This window comes from Tenrec ecaudatus, chromosome 3, assembly GCF_050624435.1.
Source record: "Tenrec ecaudatus isolate mTenEca1 chromosome 3, mTenEca1.hap1, whole genome shotgun sequence".
In the NCBI taxonomy this organism is placed as follows: domain Eukaryota; kingdom Metazoa; phylum Chordata; class Mammalia; order Afrosoricida; family Tenrecidae; genus Tenrec; species Tenrec ecaudatus.
In genome coordinates this window covers 183138999-183165039 of record NC_134532.1, presented here as the reverse complement: position 1 = coordinate 183165039, position 26041 = coordinate 183138999, and the positions used below count along the sequence as shown (strand labels likewise).

At 48.3% G+C, this 26041-nt stretch overlaps 1 protein-coding gene across 2 annotated transcripts in view; it reads left to right on the top strand.

The window, feature by feature from the left end:
- FAM114A1 (family with sequence similarity 114 member A1) overlaps positions 1 to 26041 on the top strand; it is an 81518-nt gene that overhangs the window by 28582 nt on the left and 26895 nt on the right. Inside the window, exons 4-8 of one of the 2 annotated variants that reach the window (XM_075544438.1) lie at positions 15361 to 15474; positions 15603 to 15706; positions 18894 to 19028; positions 22219 to 22371; positions 24775 to 24895. In XM_075544438.1, the coding sequence (XP_075400553.1) occupies positions 15361 to 15474; positions 15603 to 15706; positions 18894 to 19028; positions 22219 to 22371; positions 24775 to 24895 (627 nt within the window). Of the gene's footprint in view, positions 1 to 15360; positions 15475 to 15599; positions 15707 to 18893; positions 19029 to 22218; positions 22372 to 24774; positions 24896 to 26041 lie in introns of both variants that reach the window. The other variant, XM_075544437.1, reaches the window with a different exon arrangement.

The following is a 26041-nucleotide window of genomic DNA, read 5'->3' as shown; positions in this document are numbered from 1 at the left end:
TTTCCTTGTGGTTGGTTGAAAAGCTGCCGTCAGTTCCTAGTGATCATGTCCAAGTTTAGCCTTGTGGCTCTCCCACGAGCGACCATAAACCCTTAATGGCAAACAACTAGATAGCACTTCTCTTGGATCAGCTCACAGGGCTCAGGCTTGGTTTGCTTCATATGTATTTATTCTGGAACCCAGGAAAAGGGGACAGCGGACCTCACTGTCAACCCCTCCCTGCTTCAGTAGCAGAAGCACCAGCGAACAAGGCCAAGGACGCTGTGTGTCTGCTAGTAGCAATGCACCATTTGGAACTAGTCGCCCGCCCCCACGGAGGGAGAAACTGTAACAGGGCGTGGTGGAGGAGTGACCTACTGCACGACTGGAAGCAGAAGAACATCAAGGATTCGGAGAAATTCTTCAGAATATTTGCAAAGGGCACGTGTTAGCCCAGTGAACATTTCCACCTATAACGGTCATGTGGTTCAAACCCCCTAACCTCTCCCAAGGGAGAAAAGTGAGGCTGTCTGCTCCAGGATAGATGGACAGCCTCCGAAATCCTAGGGAGCAGTTCTCCTGTCTCTCATAGGGCCGCTAGGAGTTGGGATCAACACCAGGGCAGTTTTTTCTTGTGTTGGTTCTTTTTTACCTTGTGATGGTTGGCTTGAGCCTCTGACACCATGTCCCATTAGCCACGAGAGAGAGGCAGAGTAGGCACAACCTCCGTAATAGAGAGTCGTGGTCTCAGCCTGAAGATTTTGTCAGAGGGCAAAGAAACGGTTTGGAAAACAGAGCGCTCACAGCAGCGGACAGCTCTTGAAGGTTTATAGATTGCCTGTGGAGAGTCAAGGAAGAAAATAACCTCCATTCAACTGATTGATTCCCATTGGGAAACCTCACCCCCACAGGCAATTCCAGTTGCCAGCAGGAGAGCGAAACACAGAGCCCATCAGGGAACTCAGAGCTGGACATAGAAGCCAGGGCTCCATCAGCTCGTTGGGAACCTGCAGTCACTGTCGTTAGGACAGCTTATGGGTGGCGGGGGACTGACCAGAGAATTGATTTGTTGGGTGAGCCCTGGTGGCATCGTGGGTATGAGATGGGCTGTTAACCACAAGGTCAGTAGTTTGAAACCACCAGCCATCGGAGGGAGAAAGATGAGGCTTTCTTCTCCTGTAAAGAGTTAATCTCAAAACCCTGTCCCACAGGATTGCTGCTGTGAATCAGAATCCACTCCACAACAGTGAGTGGCGCTCCGGGAAGGCGCGCTGTAGCAGGAGAGCCACGACCTGAACCCTGGCCCTGCTGCTATGCCGTGATCACCCGAAACCAGCTCCGTGTCGGATCCCCGGAGCTGCTCTGACAACTTTGCACACTCGGAGAGCTTGAAATGGCGAAATTCTCTTCGCTCAGAGTTGTGGGGTTAGCAGGCTGACGTCAGCAGGTCAGCAGGGTCAAGCGTCTTCTGAAGAGCCTAGAGAAGAATCCTTCCTTGCTGCTGCTAGTTTCTCCTGGTCCCCAGCCACTTGTGGCATTTATACCTTGGTTTATAGCCGCACCACGCCACTCTGCGTCTGTCTTCACCTGTTCCCCTCCTCTGTGTCTTCTCTTCTTATACAGACGTCAGTTACTAGGTTTAGGGAGCATTGTAATCCATGAGGGTACCTGTAGGGTGGTGTCGTGGTTTACAGGATGGGCTGCTAACCATAAGGTCATCAGTTCGAACTCACCAGCTGATCCCCTAGAGAAAGCTGAGGCTGTCTGCTCCAATACTGGTTTACAGCCTCAGGAACCCCAAGAGGCAGTTCTCTTCTGTCCTTTTGGGGTTCCATTGAGCCATTATGAGTCAGAATCTACTCAAGTATAGTGGTCTTTTTGAGTTTTATCACTCAATGTGGTCTCCTTTAATTATATCTGTAAAGACTCTGTTTCGTAGTAAGGTCTTATTCTGAGGTTCTGGATAGGCTTGAATGATTTTCTTTAGGCAGGGGGAACGTTCAACCCTCATGAAAAACCCAAACGCAATGCCATCCGTCGATTCTGTCTCATGATCCAAACAGCACACTGACGGCCAATGAGCCAATGCTGATTCATAGTGACTCTGTAGGGCACACTAGAACTGCCCTGGGGGTGTCTGAGACTGTAACTCTTTACAGGAGTAGAAAGCCTCTCCCTTCTCCCCAGGAGGTGGCTGATGCTTTCACACTGCTGACTTTGTGGTTAGCAGCCCAGTGCGTAGCCACTACACCACCAGGGCTCCTACATTCTGACTCAGTGATTCTCTATAGGATTTCTGTGACTGTAAATCTCTTTGGGAGCAGACAGCCTCATATTTCCTCTGCAGAGCAGCTGATGGTTTTGAACCTCCAATCTTGCAGTTGGCAGTCCAGCGCTTAAGTCACAGTGCCACTAGGGCATTCACCAGTACAGTCTCTACATAGCTACACAGAAGACTTGGCTTCTCTGAGACTGAGCTTTCTTATTTGAAGGGGAAAAAAGTCAGTGATAAAACTAGATAAATTTAAGGTTCTTCCGAATTCTCCGATTATGATGAGTCCATATTCTATTAGTGACAGAAAAGGAAAGATATTTATAACCATGGGGCTCAGAAGGAAAATATAGAAATTTGATTGGCTGCACCATATTTTTAAATTGTTGCCTTTTGCTCTACAACCCTAAGACCAAGGAGCAATGAGAAAAGGCAGCATTTTCAGTGCTTGTGTGAGCCCAACCACTTCTCTGCAAACAGCTCATTTCTGGTGAGGCCATCAGTCTGACATTGGGTTCACCCACAGTTGCCTGTCATCATGCTCTGAGATGGCTTGATCTCCTGCCACCCGTGCCTCCGGATGAGCTCACACAGTGCCAGGCACACCGTTACTACTGACGACCCAGGCAGCAATCAGAGTGGGAAAGGAACTCGTTTAACAACAGTAAAACTAGGTTTTCTTGATAATTTCAGAGTGATTTGCCACAAGCCTCTTCTAGCTCTGGAATATCCCTGAAGTGTATTGCTTAGCCAAGAGCAATAGCCCCAAGAGTCAAGCCGAAGGCCAACAATACACAAGCGCATTGCAGTAGAAGCTCCATGTAGAAGGGGTCGTTTACTTCTAGCTTTCTCCCAGAGATCCAAGTGCATATTTGAAATCCTCCCACCGACAGTTTACGAGCGTCCGCCCCTTCCGCAAGAGCGATGGAGCACATGTTACACCTGGTCTGCTGTGTGTAGGTGTCCACCGCTTCTGAATCACCATATCACCTCTTTCCCTTTGCCCCCCAAGCTGCTCGTCCTTCCCCACGTTTTCCAGAAACCCCCACCAGCACTGTCAGAAATCATGACAGTTCATTACAGAGAATGGCAAGCTGGCCAGAAACGGCACTTCATGGAGAGCTCCACGCTGCGAAAGCACCACCAACCGCACAGGGCTTTCCTTCTGAAGGTGGCATTGCTGGTGATGTGAGAATCCCCAAGGATCGTCGGTACAGAAGATAATAGGATTAATGCATTGAGCTTGTCCACAATCCCGTACAAGCCCTGAAGAAGGCACAGAGAGTCACGAGTTTCCCTTCACTGCGCAGCAAACACGCTCAGTTTGGCAACACTTCTGGTCAACCTGGAGCCCTAAAAGCAAGTGAGTGTCTGATTGCAGATTGGCAGCACCCACCACTAAGGAGAGCAAGCATCTTTCTGTGAGGAACTTTGATGGACCCTTTGCTTTTTGCTGCGGTGCAATGAACAGATCATCATTACTGTGTGGTTTTCTTTCCTTTTTCTTATCAAAGCCATTTAATTGGGTTTTAATATAGAAATGGCATTCCATGGAAATCACACCAAACATTATTGTACAGTTGCTCCCACAATCAGTTTACAACATTCTTTTCCTTGTTGAGTTCCTTGACATCAGCTCCCTTTTACCACCCCCCCTCCTACCACTGTACCCCAAAGAAACCTATGTTCCGCTTGTCCTTCCTTATAGGTACATAAATCCTGGGTTACATAATCTGAAAAACATACAACACAATTTCAGGAGGGTCACCCCGAAGACAGAACACATCTGAAATAAGCCCCAATATGAACAAACAAAACACAAAATAAAATATAGAAAATGTTGAAAACCAGATCAGGCCTACCGTACATCAGAGGAGGGATAAACTGACAAGGTTTTAACCATTCAAGTCAGGATGGTCATTTTGATCTATAGTCATCTTTCCAATGTACCTCTGATTGGTAACCAGTTCCCAGTCTTATTTCCTGTGTAAACCTCACAAATATATCTTGGCCTCCCACTGTCATCCATAGCCTTCTGCAAACCAGATTCCTTCAAGTTAGACTCTTATACGACTCCTTCCTTGCTTTTCGTTTGCTTGCTTGCTAGTTACAGTGTGTTTTTTTAAACACCGGATGCTCATTGTTCTTTATAATATCTTGAGTCCAGTGATAGGAAAGTCTGGGGTGCAGCCAACCCCTGAGAATTATTCTCATTCTCTACAATTCCCCTAAACTCACGCTATTGAGTCAATCCCAACTCGTAGCGACTCCATAGGACATAGTAGAAATGGCTCTGTGAATTTCCAAGGCTGTTAATCGTTACAGGAGAAGACGGCCTCATCTTTCTCCCTGGAAGCAGCTGGTGGATTTGAACTACCAACCTTGAGGCTGGCACCACCAGGGCACCTTGAAAATCACCTACTCACCACCATTGAGTTAATATTGACTCAGCAGGATGGGGTAGAACTGCTCCTGTGAGTTTCCAAGACTGTGACTCTTATAAGGGAGTAGAAAGCCCCATCTTTCTCCAGAGGAGCAGCTAGGGCTTTCGAACTGCTGACCTGGCAGTAAGCAGCCCAGCATGTCACCACTCTGCCACCAGGAAGGTGTCAATTGGCACAGCCTTTCCAAGAATGAGTAGCAATATCTGTGAAAGTGTTCTGCTCCCATCTGTCAATGCCAGACTTTGGTGGCTGTGATGCTGGCAGCCGAGCCACCAGGACTGAAAAGATCAGCAGGGACACCCATTATTTCTGAGAACCCTGCACTGCACGCCTAAGGCAGACTAAGAAGAAGCCCTGGTGATCGGGTTCCAAAAATGGGCCAATGAGAACCCAAGGACGCTAACAATGGGTGTGAGTCCACGGATGATCCTGATGACAGTGCAAGACGGGGCAGTGTTTCTCTCTTTCTCTCACTGTGGGTTGGGGCCAGCGTAACACCCGCCAGTCTAACATTCAAATGCACGTACCTTCCAACCCAACAGTCCCCTCCATCCTGTACAAAAGGTCGTTAAGATCCGCGAACAAAGCTGTCGATATAAAGTTTGCTCAGTAAATCCTAGATACAGTATGCCAGGCCCGCTTCCAGGTTCTCCCAGTAGAGCGGTGAGCAAAAGAGAGAAGGGTCCCTGCCCTGTCCGAGCCGGCGTGGTAGTGGAAGAGCCAGGTAATGAACAACGCACATGAAGAACCAGAGCACTGTACGGAGTGTCAGAGGGATGCGTCTGTCCAAAATTAAAAACTCACGGAGCGGCGGTGACACAGTCAGGAGAGCAGAGTAAAGTTTTCAAGAGGGTGGTGAGAAGGTAATATTTGAGCAAATATCCTGAGGGAGATGAGAGAGCTCACCACACAGATAGGAAAAACTTGGAACCTTGGGTCCGTCCCTAGAAAACAAATAGAGTGAAGCCTCCGTGCAGCTCGATGCTATACAGCCATGCACACGAATGAGGCAGAGCCGTGTCCTGGGCCAGGTGCCCGAGCGGGGGAAGGAGGCAGGGTTTTGTATGCTGGAGGTGTTCTGCCAGGCTTCTCAGAGACAAGCTTGTGAAAGAGGGAAGGGGCGGGGGGAGGCCGTACAGGGGCAATTGTGAGAGGAGGGCAGTTGTGGTGTGCTAGCTCAGCCTAACCAGCAGGGAACTTGGGACTTGGCATGTGTCTTCCAGGGTGCCCTCCAAGTTCAGGGTCAGGCCTTTGTCTCATCTACCGTATATACTTGAGTATAAGCCAACCCAAATACCAGCCCAGGCACCTAATTTTACCACAAAAACTGCATTTAAAATATGCTGGAAAACTTGGCTTATACACGAGTACCGAGGATACTTCCCACTGTCCAGTGATTGTGGTATTGTATTGAGGTGGGGGCCAGGGGGGAGCTGGTCTCAGGGTGACCTTGAGAAGAAAAGTCTAAGCACCATGAAGTGTGTTGGGATCTCAGCATAGGGTGGTCTAAAAACTTCCAAGTGATGCTAATACCCAATGCTCCAAACACAATAAAACCAAACCGTTGTCACTCACAGTGACCCAATGATAGTGTTCCCAAGTCTTGTACATCTTCTTGGGAGCAGATAGCCTGCTCGTTGTCCCCAAGGAACTGCTGGTGGGTTTGCATTGACCTTGTGGTCGCAGTCCAATGCCTGACTGGCACCCCACCAGGGCTCCTTTGCCCAGGGCACTTCGGGAAGGATAAGGTTAGAGAGCTGGTTCCGATTTCCAAGATCACTGTAGCATAATCACATGGAAGGTTTTTCTAAGTGTAACATAGCGATTAAGTGTGTGGGTTCTAGAGCCAGGACTTGGGTCACCTCTTGCCTTGGCTGCTTACTGGTGGTATGACCTTGGGCAAAGGGTTGCCCCCTGCCAGCTCTCTTGTTTTCTCAAATGTGAAAGCCAACTCCAAACTCACTTCAATGGAGTCAGTTCTAACTCGCAGTGACTTTGTGGGATAGGACAGAGCTGCCCCTGCAGGTTTCTGAGATGGTAACTCTTTATGGGAGTAGAAAGCCCGTCTTTTGCCCGCAGAACTGCTGCTGGTTTAGAACAGCTAACCGCTTGGTTACCAACCAACACATATAATAATAATCCTTTCTTCGGGGAGAAAAATAACGCTTTCCTAAGGGAGTGAAACTCAGTCATTTTTTTAAAAGACCAGACTTAGGGTCCAGTGGAGAAGAGTGGAGCCACCAGCAGGGAGGATGCCCTCCGGAGCAGTCACCCAGGGGAGGCCGGGAGGGAGGCGTTGGCCCACGGATGAAGCTCAGACACAGGCGGGTGTAGGAAAGAAAGACAAACAGAAATGGTGATAAACACAGGGGAGCAGTGCTTGATGGGGAGTTGTAATCAACGTCAGGAAATGGTTGAGCAGAAACCCAACTGTGCTCTGTAAACTTTCACTCAAACTGCAATAAAATGTCTCAAGAAAGTCATCTTTCCTTCCAGTCACTGGGATTGGCCTGAGGGCAGGGAATTTGGTCTTTTGGTTTTATCTTGGTTTGTTTTTTTAGGGGGGGTGTTAATCGTTTTATTGGGGGTGCATATAGCTCTTATCAAAATCCATCCATCCATCCATTGTGTCAAGCACATTTGTACATTTGTTACCATCATCATTCTCAAAACTTTTTCTTTCTACTTGAGCCCTTGGTATCAGCTTTCTCATTTTTCTTCTCCCTCCCTCACGAACCCTTGAAAATTTATAAATTATTATTATTTTGTCATATCTTACACTGACCAATGTCTCCCTTCACCCACTTTTCTGTTGTTTGTCACCTAGGGAGGGGGTTATATGTAGATCAATGCGATCAGTTCCCTCTTTCTCCCCCACCTTCCCCTTCCCCTCCTGGATTGCTATTCTGGTCCTGTGTGATCACGAGGTGTAGATAGGATGAGGTATCAGGCATCAAAGAACAAAAAATCATATCATTGTGAATGAGGGGGAGTGCAGAGTAGAAACCCAAAGCCCATCTGTAGGCAACTGGACACCCCCTTACCGAAGGATCGCAGGGAGGAGATGAGCCAATCGGGGCAGGGTAGCAACAGTGAAACATGCAACTTTCCTCTAGTTCGTTAATGCTCCCTCCCCCCTCCACTATCCTGATCCCCATTGTACCTTACAAATCCAGCTAGACCAGAGGATGTACCCTGGTACAGATAAGAGCTGGAAACACAGGGAATCCAGGACAGATAACCCCCTCAGGACCAATAATGAGAGTAGCGATTTATCTTGGTTTTTCCTGCAACTGCTCAGGGCCAAAGAATAGTCCATCCTCAGAGCCTTGGGGGTTAGAGGGGCTTTATTTCCTGGAGGACACCTTGGGTTCCTGATGGCACATAAAGGAGCTCATCCAATGGTAGCATTCACAGTGGTCACTGTTTTCTGCTGCTGATATGATAATAATTGCCATCGAAGTTATTAGCAGAACTAGGCAGTTAAAAAATAACACACACACACACACACACACACACACAGCCTTCAAGTTGATTCTAACTCCTGGCAAAGGCTGCAGTGTCTCCCTAGTTTGACTTCCACCTTCTGGACACTAGATGTCACACTAAGTAAAGTTTTAGATGGAACTCATCCAAATCTGGTGCAGTCTGGTCTAAACCATCGCTATGAAAAATCATAACCTTATAGCTTAAAAGAATGCAGTAAAGGCGTGCTCGCACTAGGAAAAATAAAGTTCAGGGGGTGTTCTTCAAAGCAAAAAAAATAAGGAAATACTAATCAGAAAATGCATTGAGAACAGCCTTTCATTATGTCCGTAAGCAGACAGATCCCAAACCCCAACCAGCTGTTCATTTGCACAAAGAGAATAGTATTTCCCTCTAGAAATAGTGATTTTTCTAGAGACAGCCTATGCATACAGACGGTTATTCTTGTTCAGCGAGAGGGAGAGACTGCTCTCTAAGCAAAGAATCAGAAAAGGCTTACTCAGCCACGGATGGCAAAGGTGGAGGAGGGGATCATGACCCTGGGGTCACTCAAGGAAGGACAGATCATGGAGGAAGAGATGAGAGCCATGGCTTTCTGTGGAGAGCATGGAGCAAGTGGGACCTCCCAGCCTTTCTGGATCTGTGTCTTACCCACTGCCGTCGACTCAGTGCCGACTCACCGCGGCCCTGCAGGACAGATTGGCCAGACTCATGTAGTCCTGGGTTTTCAGCTTTCCAGAGTTTGAGGTGAAACTTTTGGCTTGAGATTTCCTTGTTCATGTCTTCCTTTTGAGAAAATATACATGGCTAACAAAAAAGATGGCAAGGAATAGGAACTCGGGGTGTCAGTGAGTTAGATGGTTATATCCCACAGCTGAAATCTTTTCCTGAAATGCCCTAAGTGTTCATTGAAGTGTTTGGAATTCTTGAGAACATCGTACTGAACAACTGAGTGCCCTCAACTGGGCACTGACTCACAGCGATGCTATGGGACGGTGTAGCTCTGCTGCGGTGGCGTTCTGAGCCTGGACATCTTGATGGGGGAAGAAAAGCTCTTTTCCCCACCCCGTCCCAGGAGCAGCTGGTGGGCTTGAACCCTCAGTCTTGCGTCAGCAGTCTGACATGTGGATAGCCTCTTCTGCCGCCAGTAGAAAGAATCCAAGTCTGAGTTGTAGCAGCGAAATGCTTACCTTGATTTTACTTTAAAGGCTCAATAATGAATTTAATTGTGTATAATGATCTGTTTATAACTTTGTTTTATTTATTTAATTTCTAAAAACCGTTTTTTTCCCTCCGAATTCCTGGTTTAATAAGGACTTGGGCTTTATTTTCCTTTGTTTTTACTTTAAAAAAAATCATTTTACTGAGGGCTCTTACAGCTCTTCTAGGACTTGTTTATTTTGAGAGGGGAAAAAAGTCCCTAAACATCAGGCAATCCACAAAGATAGCCCATAGTATCAACCTTAGAAAACAGATCTTACAACTATTACACTGTTTTCCAGAGGATGCGTTTGACACGCCAACTCTCATTCACAAAACATGCATTGCTACGTGTGTTGAGCCGCCCCACACAGCACTCTAGCGTGGGCATAGCACCCAAACAAAACAAAACCATACTCCCATCCAGTCGGTGCCGACGCAAAGCGACCCTACAGGACAGGGCAGAACTGCCCCTGTGAGTTTCCAAGACTAACTGTTAGGGGAGTAGAAAGCCTGTGTCTCTCTCCTGAGGAGCGCCTGGTGGTTTTGCACCGCCAACCTTGCGGGTGGCAGCCCATTGAGTAACCACCGTGCTACCAGAGCCAACACTCAAAACTGTTCAGATGCGACTCAACTAAGTGAGATTGCCTTGGAAGTCAGGGAGCCACGGCCGGGCTCCTATATGAGTGGAGATAACGGTACTCCCTGCATTACAGAGTATTTTGACGACAATGGATAAAAACCATACATCCTTCTATGGCTAAGCCAAAGAGGTGTCAAAATGAAAAGCAAAAAATTACAAGGTAAGGCTTAACGTAATGACTAGGGACACCCTTTTAGATGCACATTTCTGGTTTTCTACGTAGCGTATGACAAGCCATTTCCATTGGCTGTAGTTAATACCATGTGTGTTTGCTAAATATCAGGACTCTGGTTCTATAGTAAGATTCAAGAGGCCCTATCAGTTGTGCCCGACTACCGTGATTGGAAGGCCCAGAACTATTATAAATTCTTCAGTCTAACATAATCTACGTGTCCAGTCATGGTCCTTTTCCCCACTTCTATTGTTCCATCTGTAACAGTGATATATTGATCTCTATTAATAGTGATTTGGGGACAGGTTTCTTTGTCCCCTCCTTAGATAACTAGTGGCCTGACCACAAATTCTTGGACGTCATTTGGACCTCCTGCTATGGGCCTCCCTTATCCGGATGGTGTGTCTTTGTCTTATTTAAGCCATACTAAATCTTCTTATTAAAAAAAAATTCTGAAATTGATTGTCATGATGACTGCACAAATCTTATGATTGGATGATTAAATTGTATAATAAGTGAAGTATATGTATGCCAACAAGCCTAGTTTTTAGAAAAATGATTATAAATAGGAATGGGGAAAAACAGTAACCAGGAGTCAATTCTGACTCATAGCGACCCCATGTGTTCAGAGTAGAGCTGTACTCCGTGAGGTTATCAATGACCTTTCAGAAATAGGTCAGCAGGCCTTCCTTCCGATCCAGTTAGTAGCAGAGATGTCTTAGCTCGCACCACCCAGGGGGCTATGAATAAGGAGGAAGCCGATAAAACACTATTATCTGCGTGCGTGATTCATCCCCATCATGCTCTCACTGGGGAGGTGGACGTGTGGTAATTGTAGCAATGCCTTGGAAGACAAGGGTCTATTTAGCTCTCGGATTCTGCTGTGACTTGGGGCCCTCTCCCTGTGACTCACCATTGCCGCTGCCTCTGGTTCTAGCATGGTGGGGTTTCCCCAGTCCCTAGGGAAAGCGCTCCTTTCTCAGGGAGAGCCGAGGGGGCGCGCTATGCTGAGTTCACAGGCCTCTCCTTTCTCACGGAGATGGAAAGCCAAGAGGGCGCTGTGCTGAGTTCACAGGCAAGGACTCACGGGGCGGTGATTTGTGAGTGACGGGCTAATAGTGCCTTCCTCTGGTTTGGAAACGCTGAGCAAAGCTTTGTCTTCTTGCGGGGGTGTTGTGAGGGGGGCAGGTGGGAGGGTTTTTGAAGGCAGGGGTGGGGATCTCTCGAGAATAAAATGTAACAGGACTCTTCCCCATCAAGCCAACGTTGATTTTCTTTTTCCAGTGTGCGTGGGAAGGTCGGATCTGGACCACATAGTCAGTGCGCCTGTCCTGGGCTGTGGGGCCATCGAGAAACCAGCCGCCCCTGGCCAGGTGGCATCCTGCCCCATACGGTTGCCGTTTGCGTGTGGTCGGTCCCTCCTGCAGAAATCTGGTGGTGCCTGTGGTCACGTGCTCGGCTGCTCATCAAAGAAAAGCCTTCCAGTGGAACCCAAAGGAGCACGGTCCTCCGCGGCCGCCCAACTGGGTCTCCGTGCGTCTAAATAGGCTCCACATCAGTTGGGTCGCGGTTGCTGGTGTGACTTAAGACCACTAGGCTCTTCGAGCTCAATGCAACAGCAATCATGGCCATAAAGTTCCTCCCGACTCACAGCGACCCCACAGGACCAGGTAGATTTCCCAGACTGCAGCTCATTCTGGGAGTAGAAAGCCTCCTCTTTCTCACAGAGAGCGGCTGGAGGTTTTGAACTTCTCCCTTTGCCCCTCGCAGCCTGATGTATAGCCCACAACGCCACCAGCGTTCCTAGCTGAGGTGTGTTTGGAGGTTTGCCTACAGGTTGCCTTTTGATTTGGGGCTCAGTTACTCTGCACCCTGAACTCTCAAACGTTCCATGCTAAAGGACTGTCCCTTGGAAAGGTGCACTTGACCCCTGTTTCACAAATATTGAGTGCCTATAATTTGCTAGACCTGAAAGGAATTTAAAAATGGGTGTGACATACCTGCCTTGTGATTCTTACAGAGCATAAAGAGCATCTAGCTCAGGTGCAGTACTCAAATATGAAATTGTGGGTTTTGAATCCTGGGTTGGTAACAAGACTGTGAAACAGAAAGGAATAATAAGCATCAGTATGGACTTGGGCTGCTAATCTCAAGGTCAGCAGTTCGAAACCACCAGTCGCTCCTCAAGAGAAAGACATGGCTTTCCACTCCCATGAAGAGTTGCAGCCTCGGAAACTCACAGGGGCTATTCTACCCTGCCCCATAGGGTCGCTGTGAGTCAGTGCTGGCTTGATGACAGTGAGCTTGGTTTGGGCTTTGGCTGGACTTCCAGTGGTTCAAACCCACCAGCTCCTCTGTGGGAGAAAGATGAGGCTGTTTTCTCATGTACAGCTTTCCCAGGCCGCACTCCATGACCCAGCGATCCTCTACTTGGTATACATCCTAGAGAAATGAGAGCCACGGTGCGCATAGATGCAGGATGTGCACAGCCTGCTGATTGCAGCACACTGATGGGAACGGCCGACCAGCGCAGCTGTGGGAGCGTGGATAACGGAACTCTGGTATACACACACACACACACACACACACACACACACACACACACACACAGTGGAATAGGCTACTAGAGAGTAACGACAGACCTGTGCAACATCTCACAACCTGATGAATCTGGAGGATATTGTGCCAAGTGAAGTTAGTAGAGCCCTGCAGGACAAATATTATATGAGACCGCTATCACAGAAAGTTAACAATAGGTTTTTCCCACAAAAAGAAACGTTCTTTGATGGCTGCCAGGGGTGGGAGGGGAAGGGACAGAGGGAGGGGAAGTCATGGATTACAACAGTGGTTCTCAACCTTCCTCATGTTGCGACCCTTTCATACAGTTCCTTATGTTGTGGTGACCCCCAACCATAACATTATTTTCATTGCTACTTCCTAACTGTAATTTTGCTACTGTTATGAATCGTCATGTAAATATCTGATATGCAGGATGTAGTTTCATTGTTACAAATTGAACATAACTAAAACATAGTTATAAGAAATAAGTAACTATATTGTGAAATATTTATTTCTAAATACAAATAAGTGAAATTTTGTCTTGAAGTATGGTGTAGCATGGGTAACAGAGTTAATATACCAACAGTAAAATACATTGCTACATTTTATGACAGTATGCATAAAAAGCCAAAGTCAACGGACAGTGCAAAGGTTAAGATAGCTTCTTTCTCACCAGATCAGCATATCTGCCTGTGAGGTGACCTGCCTAGAGACCAACAGAGGGGCGGTGTCTCAGTTGCTAAGACCATCCAAAATATGTATTTTCCAATGGTCTTAAGCAACCCCTGTGAAAAGGTCATTTGACACCCCCACAGGGGTTACGACCCACAGGTTGAGAACCACTGGGTTAGAGGGTAGGCGAATGTTCATGTGGGTGGCGGGGAAGGTGATACGCCCATACGAGGGAGGGCAGGAAAGGCACGATGGAGGCCGGGAGGTGTGTGAGCGTGAAAGGCGACAGAGGCCAGTGCTGCGGTATACACACCCCTGCCAGCGTGAGGATCCATGAGAAGATGCCTGGATAGACACACAGCATGAGCCGGCGGGAGAGGGAGAGGGAGGGCATGCCCACAAGCATATCCACCTGTGAGTGGTTCAGGATATTCCTAGATGTGTATTTACTTTTGCTGCCGTGGAGCCTACAAGCGGGCAACGTTGTGAAAACTTCTTAGTCACAATCAAACACCTTGGAAGGAAAGGGTCATTGGGCCTGGGGACAAGGACCATGTAGTCTTGGGGCAACACCAGTCAACTGGCATAACTTAGTTCACAAAGACAGCGTGCTGCAGCCTTCTTCGGTGAGCGGCAGCTGGCGTCTTACAGCTCACGAGCAGCCGTCTCAGCTGCAACTGTTGGTTTCTCCTCGTCCAGAGGAGAGAAGAGTGATGAAAACCCAGGGACGCGTGGAAATCGTGAGACCCGTGGACTGTTGGGCTGCTTCCATACCTGTCTCCCCAACCCTGAGACCAGAAGACCTAGATGGTGCCCAACTACCACTACCAACTGCTCTGAAAAGGATCGTGTCAGAAGGTCCTAGATAGAGTGGGAGAAAAATAGTGAATAAAACACAAAATCGTAAAAGTGACCAGGCTTCCTGGTTGTAGAGAGTCTGGCTCGAGCCCCAAGACGATGGCCTGGAGCCGCCTCTGTGCTAGAACAATCCACCATTTAAGATCAAAAGGGCAACGTTTGTCCTACAGGGACAAACTTCAGAGGGCGAGGCCAGATGGACACATGGCAGCAAGAAACACAGGAAGTGGCATAAGTGAGGGCACATTGTGGAGATCGCAGTGGGTGAGGTGAATCACAACATGCATGAACTTTTGGGTGTTAAATCATGATTTGCTCCAAAAGCCTTCAGCTAATTCACAGTCAAAGGTATAAAAGGAAAAAGTTGTACGTCTCCAATGGTTCAAGTGGGCTCAATGGCAGCAGGTGTGTGGCGAGCCCAGGCTGCCGGGTGGTCATGGGCTGCACAGTCGAAACCACCAGCTACCCCGCGGGAGAAAAACCAAGCTTTCTACTCCCGTAAGGAGTCAGCCTCACAAGTCCACAGGGGCAGTTCTGCCCTGCCCTATAGTTTGGGGTTTGTTTTGAAAACACTTAACTAACCCCCATTGATCGCATTTTTTCCTCTCAACAATGAGGTATAGATACTCAGGAGGAAACTGAGCCTCAAGGTAACTTCCCCAAGTCCACTCAGCTAGGCAGTAGCAGGGCTGACCCCTTCAAATACAGTCTCTTCCCAATGCTTAGGCTGTTTGTGACTGCTTTTCTTACCACTAGGAGGTACACATATAACTGAATGTGCATCAAAAAGACTGTCACCGAGTCAACGCTGACGCATGGCAGGGTAGAACTGGTGGAGTAGAACTGCTCCTGGGGGTTTCTGAGACTTCAGCTTTTTACAGGAGTAGAAAGCCTCATCTTCCTTGGAGCGGCTGGTGGTTTTGAACTGTTGACCTGGTGGTTAGCACCCCAACTCGTAACCACTAGGCCACCATGATGGCAGTATGTCCACAGGTAACTTTTGTCAAAGCTTTGTAAGGTCAGCGATGGGGTTGCTTTTGCCGTATCCAGGAGCCCTGCGTGTATTTCCTGACAGGCCAGGGGTTGACGGCAGTCAAGGAAAAAGCAGGGGCCACCCTCCGGATTCACGGAGCCCATTCCGGATCAGCAGACGGGGGCCAGCCTGAGACTGAAAATGAAGCCTCTCCAAGTGAGCGATATGTTTTTTGGGGGGTGGTTTCTTGTACTTGGGCTTGGTGACATGACATGTGCAGTTGGAAGGGTCTCGCGTTCAGAGCAGCAAAATTAATGCTAAAAGGATTTTCCCCTGTTTAGTAGCTGGCGCTGTCACCGACCAGAGCCCCATGGACAGTCCGCCCACCTCTCCATCGTCGGGGTCTCGGGGCATGCTGTCAGCCATCACCAGCGCCGTGCAAAACACAGTGAGTGCACCTGCAGGGCCTCCCCTCCCGACGTCTACTTACTGGAGACCTAGATCCGTCAGAGCCAGCGCCAAGATGCCTTGCTCATAATTTAGGATTATGGTTTTATTATGCTTTCCACGACAGAGCAGGTCTGACCTTGAAACCAAAAGAGGAAGGGCAAAACGCGGCACATTTTAGGTGGGAAAGAAGGCACCTTTTGAAAAGGAACACTTCCCAGCCTGATTGCACAGTGTCCTTCCCAACAACTGCAGGGCTGCCTCGGGCTGGGGGGCAGGGAGGGCTCTCTCTCAGCTTCCATGAGCTGTGTCTCCTAACCCTGAATTTGAAAAACGCTCAACATTATTTGGATGAAACGTGCCCACTGGGAGTCAGAAGGACTACAGCCTAGGGATGGTATGGAAGTGCACACGGGAGGGGAAGATCAATGTTCTCCCCGGCCTGTGCTCCCTCCCCCACTCCTCCCATCACTCCATAGATTTCTCCTTTCCGGTCCCTGCCTGCCTCGGGAAGAGAGCTGGTTTGTTCTCATCAGCCACAGCACACAAAAAACAATCCAGTTGATTTCAGCTCGTACCCTCTTCGGAATCTGGCTTGGGTTTTTTGACAGCCCTTTGTCTAAGTTCTGATGCAACTGTTTTCTAAGTCGTATTCAGTCAAATTGTCCTTGCACGTGATGTTCATGATACTGCCCAATCATTGCCATATTCTGTTGGGTCCCCTTTTGGGGGGAGAATGTTTTATCAGCTTGTTGAAGGATTTCACGTGGCATTCCCCCCATTCCTGGACTCTGGCTTTTGATGGTGCCCATCGTGCAGCTTGGACTTGTGCCTTCAGTACCACTGGTTCTCGATCATATGCTTGCAGCCACTTGACGTGGTTGAGTTTCAACCGAGCCTCTTCGTTACTGTCTTTTCTCTCGTGTTCCTCGCACCTCCTTTGATGGATGCCTGGGTTGTTCAACATTTTATCCACCGCATTCGTCAATTGTGCAACTCATCTCTGCAGAGCCAAGTAATGAGTCTCTCCAGGAAGACAACTCATGTCCCATTTGTTCCCTTTGTGAAATGCTGACTAGCACGTGTGTATCAGGAGCCCACACGGGTCAGCAAGCGGGCACAAGATTCTGTCATGCAGAGACAGCAGGCACCTCTCATGCAACACAGGGTGAACAGGGGCCTTGGGCCGCACACCTGAGGGCGCCTCGCCCATACTTTGGGGGTCAGAGCATGTCAGAAATATAGACAATGATTTTGGCCCTCTCTTTGCTACTAGAAAGATGAGGCTTTCTGCTCCCATAGAGTTACAGTCTCAGGAACTCCCCGGGGCAGTTCTACGCTGACCTGTCCTGTGTCCTAGGACTTGGCATTGACTCGACGGCGGTGAGTGAGTTTGCTACTTGAGGACCTCTAGAGTTGTTACAATGCAAGTCCGTGACACCATGAGGGCGTTTGTCAGGTTGGGGGTTGGAGGGAACGCGTCCAGCATCTCTGACAGAAGAAACCAAGACCTACTTCTCCGAACTACATACAACACAGGCCCTGGTGTTGCCTTTTTCCATGCTCACATGCCTTCCTGTGTGTCTCCAACTCTGATGGCCCCTCTGCCCTCAACGCTGGACTCCACCACCGGTCTGCCCTACCTGCAAGCCCCCATGTGTCTTCTTCACCCATGTTATTCCCTACTGAACTAATTAATGCCTCATAATGCCTTAAGGGAAACTTAATCAGATCACGCAAAAGTGTGGATTCCTGACATCCCACCATCCTTCCAAAGGACCTACGTCCTAAAAGTCTGTGTATGGCCCAGTTACTGATTTTCTCCACTTAAAACAACCTAAATGTATAAGAAGGCAGGGACTCACTAATCAAGCTTATGGCTTCAGTGAGATTTAATATTGTTTCTTTACTGCTTCTCATCACGATCGTGAAAGGTATACATTTCATTGCCATCGAGCCGGTTCTGACACATAGTGACCTTACAGGACAGAGCAGAACTTCCCTAGAGGATTTCCAACACTGTCACAACCCTGTTAAAACCAAAACTCACTGCCATGGCGGGGTGGAACTGCCCGGGTGGGTTTCCAAGGCTTTATGGGAGTAAAAAGCCTCTTCTTTCTCCCGGAGAGTGGTTGCTGGTTTCAAACTGCTGACCTCAAGGTTATCAGCCCAGCACAAAATAAAGAGGAAGCCTTTCAACAAGATGGATTGCCACCATAGCTGCAGAGATAAGCTTTCGTGGGGATGGCACAGGACCAGGCACAGGGTTTCTATGAGTCAGAGCCCCCTCAGCAGCCCCCGAAGAACAATGACTTTCGGGAAGCAGACTGCCACCCCTTTCTTCTGTTGAGCAACTTGTGCGGTCAAGCCACCCACCTTTCTGTTACCGATGGAGCGTGTAGCTGCTGTGCCGTCCGGGCTTCTGCAGTGTGTACTCCAATTTAAACGTAATGGAAATTTTATCCGAGTAAAGAGAGGGGGAGATGCAGAGAGACGCATATTGGAATTGCTATCATAGAGTTGCATGTAAGCAGCTGTGTTTGTGTGAGTCCATTTTGATTGTTTTAATCTTGTTTTTTAAGGAAGACAATGGGGTTTACAGGGATAACTGTACAACACGTTTTCTCAAGCCTGCAGTCCAGGGAAACCAACCTGTCTTATTTCATCAATACACCAATTACAGGCGTCTCTCTCTAGTTTCTGGAAAATATGCAGGAACATCGGAAACAGCCCGAGGGTCTTCTACTCCAAGGTCTGAGATTAAAGAATTCCCACAATCCGCAGGAGTATTTGACATTTTAATAGGCCGCTCCAGATAATTCTGTTATACTTGGGCTAAGACATTTTCAAAGGAAAACAGGAATTGGGTCACCTATTAATTTACGTCTTAGATACATATCTATTCACACCCGCAAAGTACAATTAATCCCTAATGTAAGCGGGGTTTTTTCCCTCCCTCTGAGCACCAGTTTTTAATAACCTCATATGTCCTACAAAGTCTATAACATAGATTTCCCCAGAAAACCAGAATCTGATTCAACGGGTGATAAATCTCATGATGTCACACACGCAAAAACTGTGGCTTGATATTGATTTTCATATTGGAGAGTGTGTGACCTGGGAGTTTCTGACTGTCAGGAAACTGCCAGACATAATGATCTGATCTCACGCGAGGCTCTCATCCGCAGGGTAAGAGCGTCCTGACCGGGGGTCTTGATGCTCTGGAATTTATTGGCAAGAAGACGATGAACGTGCTGGCCGAAAACGACCCCGGCTTCAAGCGGACAAAGACCCTCATGGAGAGAACTGTCTCTTTGTCTCAGGTCGGAGTCCAATCTTTCCTTTCAAGCACATGCTGAGGTTTTTGTTGCTTTTCTTCCAAATCTTTTTGAGGACGAACTTCAAAGTCTGATTTGTGTGGCACACAGGGGTTGCTGTGGATGAAGTGGTTGGCGGGTGCCCGGAGTCGGTTCCAGCTCATAGCGGCCCTGTGTATGAGACGCCAAGCCACAGGCTGCAGCCTTCCTCACCATTGTTGTTATGTCTGAGCCCATTGCTGCAGCCCTGTGTCAGCCCACCTTGTTGAGGGCCTTTCTCCTTTTTGTTGCCCCTCGACTGTGGCATAATGGTTACGCGTAATGGTTAAGCATTATGGTGGCATAATGGTTAAGCGCTGGGCTGCGAACCACAGGGTCCAAAGTTTGGAACCCCCAGCTGCTCCTCGGGAGAGAGATGGGGAAGTTCTACTCTGTAGATAGATAGAGGCTATTCTACCCTGCTTATAGGGTCACTACGAGTTGGCACTCACTCAATGGCAGTGAGTTCGAGGTTTTTGGGAACTTTAGCAAACTTATTGTCCTTCTCCAGGGACTGGTCTCTTCTAATAACATGTCCAAAGTACGGACGATGAAGTCTCACCATCCTTGCTTCTAAGGAGCATTCTGCCTGTACTTCTTCTGGGCACTGTGGGCACTGGGTGGTCCCCAAGTCCTCCGATGCCTTGAACGTAAGACTCCCAGCTTCCCCTCTGACAAGAAGTCTTGCAGACGGGGCAACTTGTCTGCTTTTCTCCTCCTGAGAATAATTGTCCTTCCCCCTCAGGGGGGACAAAGGACGAGGCAGTGTCCTTCATCCGCCAATTCTTCTTTGGGTAACTTTAATTTCACACCATGTGTCGGGGTGAACACAAGTCACCTGAGTGACATTCTCCCTGTATCTCCCCTTTCATCCTGCTGTTCTGCAAGGCTCCCATAAGGAGATGGAAGTCCTGTAGAGAAAGAACGCCCTTTGGCTCACTCTGTTACTCTGTTTCACCACCACACAGTCTCTGAGGTCATGGGGGGTAGTGGGGGGTAAAAGAATGCTCAGTGATCGTTTCCTTGAGTTGTTATGGAAACTTTTGAGTTCAGAACCTGTCCTAACTTAATATAGACAGGAGAGCTCATTCTCTCTGTGGCTGGAGAGCTCTCGGCAATCCAGAACCCAAGATGAGGAAGAGACTGACCGTTTTATTGGCTAAGGATGAAAAGCAGCATCTCTCCTTGGTGATCTTCCTTGTGGTGGACAGTGAATTCCTGGTGCTTCCCACAGATATAAAAGAACCCTACAAACTCAACTCCCAGTAAACTGGATGAGGGATTGTGTTAGACAGGGTTCTCTAGAGAAACAAAGCCAGGACACTTATGGTTATATATATATATATATATACACATATACACATATGGATAGATATATATACATATACATATGGATAGATATATACATCATGAAGGAATATATCAGCTAATTAGTCCATACAGCAGTACGGAGGGCTCAGTTCAACTCACTTCCATGAAACAGTTAATATACAGGAAGTCCTTCAAGTCACCAAGGCTGCTGGGTCCAAGGTCAAGGAAGCAGACAGCTGAGACTTCCAAAGGGCAATGTGGGTAGTCCGGCCACAGGCAGTAAACAGCAAGCCTGGTCACCAACAGTCAACCAGATGACAGGTGTAACACTCCCCAGCTCAAGCGATGTACATACCAGCAGTGTGGCGAAGCAGGTCTTGAAGGAACCTCAAGCTTTAGCCACACAGTCCACAGGTTGGGTGTCCCAAAGGTAATGTAGGTCGTAAGTTCAGGCAGCCCTACACTGGTCTGATCACCAGAGAGCAAGCGAGAGAGAGAGGAGGGCCTTGCTGAGCCATTTATCTCTTTGCCCTCCAGTCAAACTGGGACCTTATTAATCCCACATGTTCTTATTGGCCAGGTTGACACAATAAACCCTCCTATCATAGGAGTCAAATCAATGAGGCTTAAAATAAAAGACAGCAAGTGCAGAACATTGGAAAGGACTTATGAGCTTGCACTTATTTCATTGTCTCTTTACTCCATCAGCAAAAAAAATAATTGTAGGAAAATTATCAACATGGACAGGAATTTGATTCACTGTTAGACTTCTCAAGAGCAGTCTAAGAATCTGAGCTAACGTTCTTATTTATATTAACTCTCTGCTGGTGAATACCTTACGAGTTTATGTTTTATTAATTTTATTGAAGGCATTTTATAACCACCACCCCCACACACACTTCTATGAATAATGTATCTCTGACCTAATCAGGCCAGCTTCCTGCCTCTTTGAAGCCTGCCTTGGTGAAGAAGTTGTCATCAATCCCATCACACTAGATTAAGCACGCCTGATGTACATCAACCTTAGACATAGAAAAAGTGGGAATTAAGGTAATGAATCCCACCCACCGAAGAAAGTACTCTTCAGCTCCTGGTATGTTTCTTTCCAACCTTGTTTCTGTGCATGTCAATTTTGCTCTGTTTCTTTTTTTCTGATACTTGAGAAATCCACAACCAAACCCAAGAATGCATCAAGTCAGTTCCAACCCCTAGCAACCCTGATGGGTCAGAGTCGAGCCGCTCTCTAGGGTTTCTGAGGCTGTCGTTCGTACGGAAGCAGATGGCTTCCTCTTTCTCCTGCACAGCTGCTGGTTAGCTTGAACTGCAGGCCTTTTGGTTGGCAGCCAGATGCTTAATTTACTGTACCACCAGGCTTCTTGGTATGTAATAGGAAATTACTGCTATCGAGTTGATTTTGATTTATAGAGACTCTGGAGGACAGGGTAAAACTCCCCTTTTAGGTTTCCAAAGCTGTAAATCTTTACAGGAGCCAAAGGCCTCATTTTCCTCTTACAGAGCAGCTGGTGGGTTCGAACCTCTGACCTTGTGGTTAGGAGTTCAGTGCATGATCCACTGTGCCACCAGGGCTCCTTCTGTACTTAATAAGCAAATGAAGTTCCAGGTGAAATATTACATGAAAGTGGCATGGATGTTATATAAAACTTCAGGTGGGTTATTAATATAACATCAGTTTTTAAAAACATTGTTTGCAAATTCCAGGGTAACTAAAACCTTACCCTTATCCATCCAGGCACACTTCCCCATCTCCCTGTATATCTTATGCAAGAAATGGCCTGGAAAGCATTGTAGAATATGTTCATCATGTATACGTTGTCTGTTTCTGCAGATGTTGAGGGAAGCCAAAGAGAAAGAGAAGCAGAGACTGGCCCAGCAGCTCACGGTGGAGAGGACGGTCCACTACGGGATGCTGTTTGATGAATATCAAGGCTTGTCACACCTGGAAGCCTTAGAAATTCTGTCCAATGAAAGCGAAAGCCAGGTATACCTGCATCAGTCATTTCAAACAGCATGTTCATGACTGTGCTCTTAAACATGGGAGGAACTGAATATCACGCCACTCACTGATCTCAGTTCTAGAGCCTGCTTCTTGTTAGGCTAAGATCTCCAATGTCCTACAGCCTGATGCTCCATATTTTTTCCTTTCGGTCCTTTGCCAAAGCTTTTATCCCTCCTCTGCCTTCGAGGGCCCAGCCCAGTGAGAGCCACCGAGACCCCACCTCTTGGTGTAAAAAACTAAACCAAACTCAACTGCCTCAGAGGCAGTGCTGACTCACAGTGACCCCATAGGACGGAGTAGAACTGCACCTGGGACTTTCTGAGACTAACTGTTAAATGCAAATCCCCGTCTTTCTCCTGTGGAGTGGCTGGTGGTTTTGAACTACTGACCTTGCAGGTCACAGCCTAACCCATAACCACTACGCTTACCAGGTTCCCATTCTCACTCAGGTCCCTAACTCCAGCTGTGCCTCCCACCACACGGGGCCATGTGAGGACACCGTCATCCCCACAGCCATGCCCCAGCCACACTCTCAGCATGCAACTCTTCTGCTCACCTCATTGACCCTACTGTAAAGAGTGAAGTTTGGGGAAGAAGCCCGTGCTGATGGGCAGCCCAATCTAGTTGCCCCCAGTCAATTCCAACTCCCGGAGACCCCGTGCGTGTCCGAGGGGAGCTGCGCTCCGGGGCTTTGCAGCAACTGACCTTCAGAAGTCCATCATCAGACAAACTTTGTTTGTTTTTAATGTTATTTTATCAGGGGCTCTTACAGCTCTTATCACAATCCATCCATTGTGGCAAGCACATTTGTACATATGTTGCCATCATTTTCTTTCTACTTGAGCCCTTGGTATCTGCTCATTTCCCCCTCCCTCCCTCCCTCATGAACCCTTGATAATTTATCTTTTTTTTTTCATGTCTTACACCAACCACTGTCTCCCTTCACCCACTTCTCTGTTGTCGTCTCCCTGGGAGGGGGTTCTATGTCAATCATTGTGATCGGTTCTGCCTTTCTCCCCGCTACCTTCTCCTCCTCCTCCTGGTATCCCTGCTCTCATTATTGGTCCTGAGGGGTTTATCTGTCCTGGATTCCCTGTGTTTCCAGCTCTTACCAGTGTACATCCTCTGGTCTAGCTGGATTTGTAAGGTAGAATTGGGGTCATGATAGTTGGGGGAGAAGCATTAAGAACTATAGGAAAGATGTATGTTTCATCAATGCTACACTGCACCTTACTGGCTTATCTCTTCCTTGTGACCCTTCTGTGAGTTCACATGTCCAATTGTCTACAGATGGTCTTTGGGTCTCCATTCCGCATACCCCTCATTCATATCGATATGATATTTTGTTCTGGGTCATTGATGCCTGATGCCTGATCCCATCGACACCTCATGATCACACAGGCTGGTGTGCTGCTTCCATGTGGGCTTTGTTGCTTCTCAGCTAGATGACCACTTGTGTATCTTCAAGCCTTTAAGACCCCAGATGATCATTTTTCCATCAGCATCTGAGCACATTAACCGTTTGCTCCACCCAGGACACTCCAGAAGACGCAGAGAAATCAAAACATCCCCCTTCTGTGGGTACGGTCTCATTAAGCATCGTATTCAATGGAAAATAAAAAACACATTGTCCCACACAAAGTCACGTTTGACATTTCCTTGTGGTTCTCTGTGCCCTTTGACCATATTGGAAACTCGAATCCATCTTCAGACTGAGAGAGAGGGCGGCTCGGCCTGAAGGTCATGAGCAGAGACAGTGGGATGAGGGGGAAGGGCAGCATCTTCCTCGATTCAATGACCCACTCATGCCCTCCACTGACATTGGCTGCCATGGCCATGGCCATGATCAGTTGACTTTGCCCTTCTTCAAGATTCACTCTCTCAGGTGTGAATCTCATTTTAAACTAAGAAACCCGAGACCCAGGTAACTTGCCCAGCATTGCACAGTTAAGAGGTAGTGAGGTCACTATCCAAGGCCAGGCTGTCTGCTCTGACAAAGATGCACAGTCTTGGAGATCAAATAGAGGAGACAAGTCGAGCTGTTAACTGCAAGGTCAGCAGTTCAGATCCACCAGCCAGATGAGGGTTTCTGCTCCCATAAAGATTTATACCCTCAGAAACCCACACGGGCCATTCTCCCCAGACCTGGAGGATTGAAATGAACTGAAATCTACCTGATGGCATTGGGTTTGGTTTGGGTTGAGTTGAGTTTGCGGGTCCCTGACTCGACGGCAGTGGGTGGGTTCGAAATCAGCCTTTGAGGCCACTACCACTTCCCCACCACGAGTCACTCACTCTGGTCCCAGGACTGCAGGGGCAGCTGGGCGGCAGCATCCCTGATGAGAAGAAAAGATGACAGCTTTGCTGGCCTCTTTCTGCTTTCAGGTTCGGTCGTTTTTAGAATCACTTGACGGAGAGAAGCTGGAAACCTTGAAAAGTGACCTGATTTTCATTAAAGACATCTTTGCAGCCAAAGAATTAGAGAACGAAGAGGCTCCTGAACAAGGTAAAGGAAAACACGTGGCATTGCCCGATAGGCTGTTGGCATACACCCGATGAGACTGCGGCTCAGGGACACAGCCCAATCCGTGAGGTGGGGGGCTTCATTCGCCTGCCCCTCTCCAGGCTTCCAGGTGACCCCAGGCCTGGGTGCTTGTGCGAGGCGCTGGTCACATGGGGCCACAGTTCTGTCCCTGGGCGGGCCTGCCTGTCTTGGCCCCTTGATGGCGCTGGTTCCCAGGCGTAGAGGAACAAAGAACACCTGCTTGGGGTAGAAGGAACAAAGAACAGGCTGCAGCCCAGTGCTCATTGTCCTCTGCACGTGGAAGTTGTGAAAGGTGATTGAATGTGGCTGAACAACTCTGTGAGCGGATTTCCTCTGGTATTTTTCTCATTCCTTTCCGTGCAGAGGGGTCAAGGTTGCTGCTGCTCTTGCTGTGTCACTGCGTCCATCCCAGCTCGAGCCACCCTACAGACAGAGTAGAACTCCCCCGCGGGGTTCTTTACAGAAGCAGGTGGCCGCGGCATGCTACAGGGGAGCGGCCGGGTTGGAGCAGGTTACATTTTGGCTAATCAAGCGTTTCACTGTGGCCCCACCCGAGTTCCTTGTGTAAGAGTGACAGTGTGTTTCTGTGCCTTATGGTTGGTGTGGTCGGCCACCAAGCTGGCTGCTGACTCGAGGGAACGCCATACACCGTGAAAAAGCCACCCTGAATACAGAATGGCTTGGCGAGACCGGAGGGTTTTCGTTGACGGGTTAGGAACTCTAGCGCCAGGCCCCTTCCGCCAAGTGCCTCTTAGCTTGGGTGCCCCGCGGAGCACGGTTCAGCATCATGGCTACTTAGAAGTCTGGCAGAGGGGCGATGGCTGTGGGTGACGAGCCTGGGTTGGGAATCAAACCGAAGTTTCCCTTCTGCAACGTGAGAATTCTACCGCTGAGCCATGGTGGCCCCCATCGTATCCTACTCCCTGCCGTGAATTGATGCCACCCCATAGTCGCCCTACAGGACAGTGTGGAACCGCCCCTGTGGGCTTCGGATACGGTTACTCTTTATGGGAGTAGACAGCTCCATCTTTCTCCCATGGAGCTGCTAGTGGTTTCTAACTGCTGACCATATCATTAGCAACCCGGCGCATAACCCCTACACCCCCA